Here is a 3,089-nt window from a genome sequence, read left to right as displayed (position 1 = left end):
AACATGATAATCATATAAAATAAACAATATATATATATATATATATATATATATATATATATATATATATATATATATATATATATATATATTACCCTTTACCCGCGCCAAGCGACGAGTGTGACGATGGTGGTTGAATGCTGAAAGATGAATTAAACCCTAGATATGGAAACGTCAGCGATATATATCCAAGATTTGTGAACAAAAATTACGAGATTTGAGGAAATACGGAGATAAGGAATGAACCGGGTCAAATAGCCTAAGAATAGGGGATAAAAGATTTGACCTTTTCAACTGTTGACCATATGTACTCTACTCTTTTTGTAATGCATAAATTGATTGTACAAATGTATTGTATGTTTGTACGACTTAAAATTCAACATTTGACCAAAAATGTTTTATAAGGTAATTAAGATATATATATATATATATATATATATATATATATATATATATATATATATATATATATATTCTGAAAATTATAACATTACATTTTGACTTATTTTGTTAAAAATAAAAAATAGTTTCAAAAGTTTGTAAAAAGGCCAATGGAATTGTAGTCGTGTGGATAACCAATACTAAGCAAGTAATTCGAGTTTTTTGCACAAGCGTGGAGTGGGATTGCGAAAAAGAGCAATACAAAGGTATTTAAATTGACCCCCCCCCCCCCCCCCCCCCCAAAAAAAAAAAAAAAGGAAGATTTTTTATGTAAATATTTCAAGCAACAAGAAAATTATTGATAATATGATTAATATCCTCAAAAAGGACTAACTTCTTAGCGTTCATCACCAAAAGTCAAACTATATCAAGGTTTTGTGACTACTGATCTGTAATTTGTCATCGAAGAGCTTTCAAGAGGCGTCTGCTTATCATCAAGAGGAAAGAAGAAAGGATAGAGTTCATATCTAACATAACAACTACTATATATAACTCTACACCCCTTCTTGTTTTCACAATACGTCGGAAAGTTCCCGACAGCAATCGCTAAACACTGCCTACACGAAAGCTCCGGCAAGTCTCTGGTGCACTGAACCAATGCATAAAGTGTCAAAAATGGCGACAACTTCGTCTCTCCTTTCCCCAGCCCTTTACTCCCCGACACAGCTGCTACTGTATTGATCTGATACATGAGCGACCCAAGTCCTTTGTTAAAGGTTTTCGGGTCGGTTACGTTTTCAACATTATAGTAGAAAACCCCGAAACCCGTATCAAGTTCCCCGATGAAGTTTTGAGTGTTGTACCTTAAGAAACAGTATTCGTACCATATTCTAGCGTCGACTTTGTTTGGACAAAAGCTTCGGATTTCTTTTGCTGCTTCTTGGATGCAGGAAGAGCAGTCTTGGGTGCTGACGTCACCTCGGCATTGAGCTAGACCGAAGACTTGGGCTTCACCATGGCCGAATGAGGTTGCACTATAGCCGAATTGGGAGGTGGCTTGGACTAGTTTAGGGAGAATGGAGTCGATGTTTTTGGTGATTTGAGGTGTGGTGGAATTTGAGTTGTCGTTACAGAGCTGTGCAGAAGGGTCTGCTGATTCTACAGAGAGAACGAAGAGGATGAAGATGAGGAGATAGTGGTTGAAAAACGCCATTTTTAGAGGGATTTGAGAACATGAATCGTTTTGGTTCTTCATAGTTCATATATATACTTCTCGAATCATTAATTCGTTTGTTTGGTTCTTGGATATAAATATTATATATGTAAATTATCTAAAGAGACTATGACTTTTAGTATAGTATATTATATATACATTAATACATATACATACACACAACATCGGAAAAAACAAACAGAAAAAAAAATGATGAAATGGTGATCAAAATAATTCAAATGATTATTGGGTTTTGACTATTACTTTTTTACGTAAAATATGAAAGATAATGTGGGGTTATGGATTTACAAAGTTTGAAATCTATATGTTTAGAATAAGGTTATAGATTAAAGTTTTAAATGTAAAATTTGCAGTTAATTTCTTTCATTTTTGTATTCAACTTATCCTAAAAAGATTTAAAATATTGTAGAAAAGGTTTATGAATCTTTTTTTTTTGTTGCAACTAAAATACAAACCAAAATAAGACAATTCTCATACAATTATAATTTACATGCATTTGACATAATGGGTCTATTTTGCATGTCAAAAAGTCTCGTGATATAATACCAAAGTTTATCAAAAAATTTATATAGTTGTGACATCAACACCACATAAAATGACACGTAGATCTACAATTTGAAGTTTGAACCACATTGAAAAAATCGTATGGCTCCCAATTTGAAGTTTGAACCACATACTACAAAATCATTAAAAAAATCTCTATTTTCTTACCTAACTCAGCCACTCCCAATGGTGAACATTCAGCGTAGACTATAGAGAATTAGAAATTGGCTACAGGGACTAATGTGGAATTTGATAAACAGTTGAAAAGATGGTTGTACATGATGCATGGCAGATTGTTCTTCTATTGAAGTGGATTCTTCGATAAGCCATTATGTAGCCGATATTTTTGAAGCATTTTGTCATTGACTTAGTCGGTCAACCATTATTTGGACCCATGACTTTTTTGTAAATAAAAAACAGAATAAGAATTAGTTTCAAAAGTTTTTAAATATTTTTGGTGCATTTTGTTATTGACTTGGTCAGTCGACAGTTATAAGTTCTCAAACCGATTTTAATGCTTACGTTGTTTATAGTATTGGTTTCAAGAAAAAAATAAATTAACAATGTCGTATTTATAATATATTTTATGATACATATTATTTATATATCATAGGTCATTAAAATTATGAATAGTTGGCTTTTTATTTGATTTTTGGGTTACCCTGATCATGTTATAGATCGGGTTGAGAGGAGAGATGGTGGAAAACAGTACATAGAAGTTTGTATACAAAATTGATTAACTAACTTTATAGACATTGTGGTCATTTCAACTTTAAGTAACATAGATGAAACAAAATATTGAAAATATAAGGATTACATATGTATGAAAAGAACAATAATTTAACTAAGATGAATATATAAAATTACATATCATAAGTTAATCAATCATGTAGTACATATATGTCTTATAATCGAATTTACATGTACAAAA

At 31.5% G+C, this 3,089-nt stretch overlaps 1 protein-coding gene across 1 annotated transcript; it reads right to left on the bottom strand.

The window, feature by feature from the left end:
* Positions 1–716: 716 nt before the first annotated feature.
* LOC145076869 (receptor-like protein kinase-related family protein) lies at positions 717–1,672 on the bottom strand. Its single transcript, XM_079022672.1, has one exon. It carries the CDS (start codon positions 1,634–1,636, stop codon positions 809–811), a length of 828 nt encoding a protein of 275 aa, XP_078878798.1. The 5' UTR covers positions 1,637–1,672; the 3' UTR covers positions 717–808.
* Between the last annotated feature and the right edge of the window lie 1,417 nt (positions 1,673–3,089).

This window comes from Lactuca serriola, chromosome 9 (genome assembly GCF_051521515.1).
Source record: "Lactuca serriola cultivar US96UC23 chromosome 9, Lser_US96UC23_V15, whole genome shotgun sequence".
NCBI lineage: Eukaryota > Viridiplantae > Streptophyta > Magnoliopsida > Asterales > Asteraceae > Lactuca > Lactuca serriola.
Note: the sequence above shows the minus strand (reverse complement) of the source record. Positions and strands in the feature narration are given on the sequence as shown.

Bases quoted from the DNA above. Each gene is read 5' to 3' on its own strand.
- LOC145076869 (XM_079022672.1), bottom strand. From the start codon at position 1,636: ATGAAGAACCAAAACGATTCATGTTCTCAAATCCCTCTAAAAATGGCG.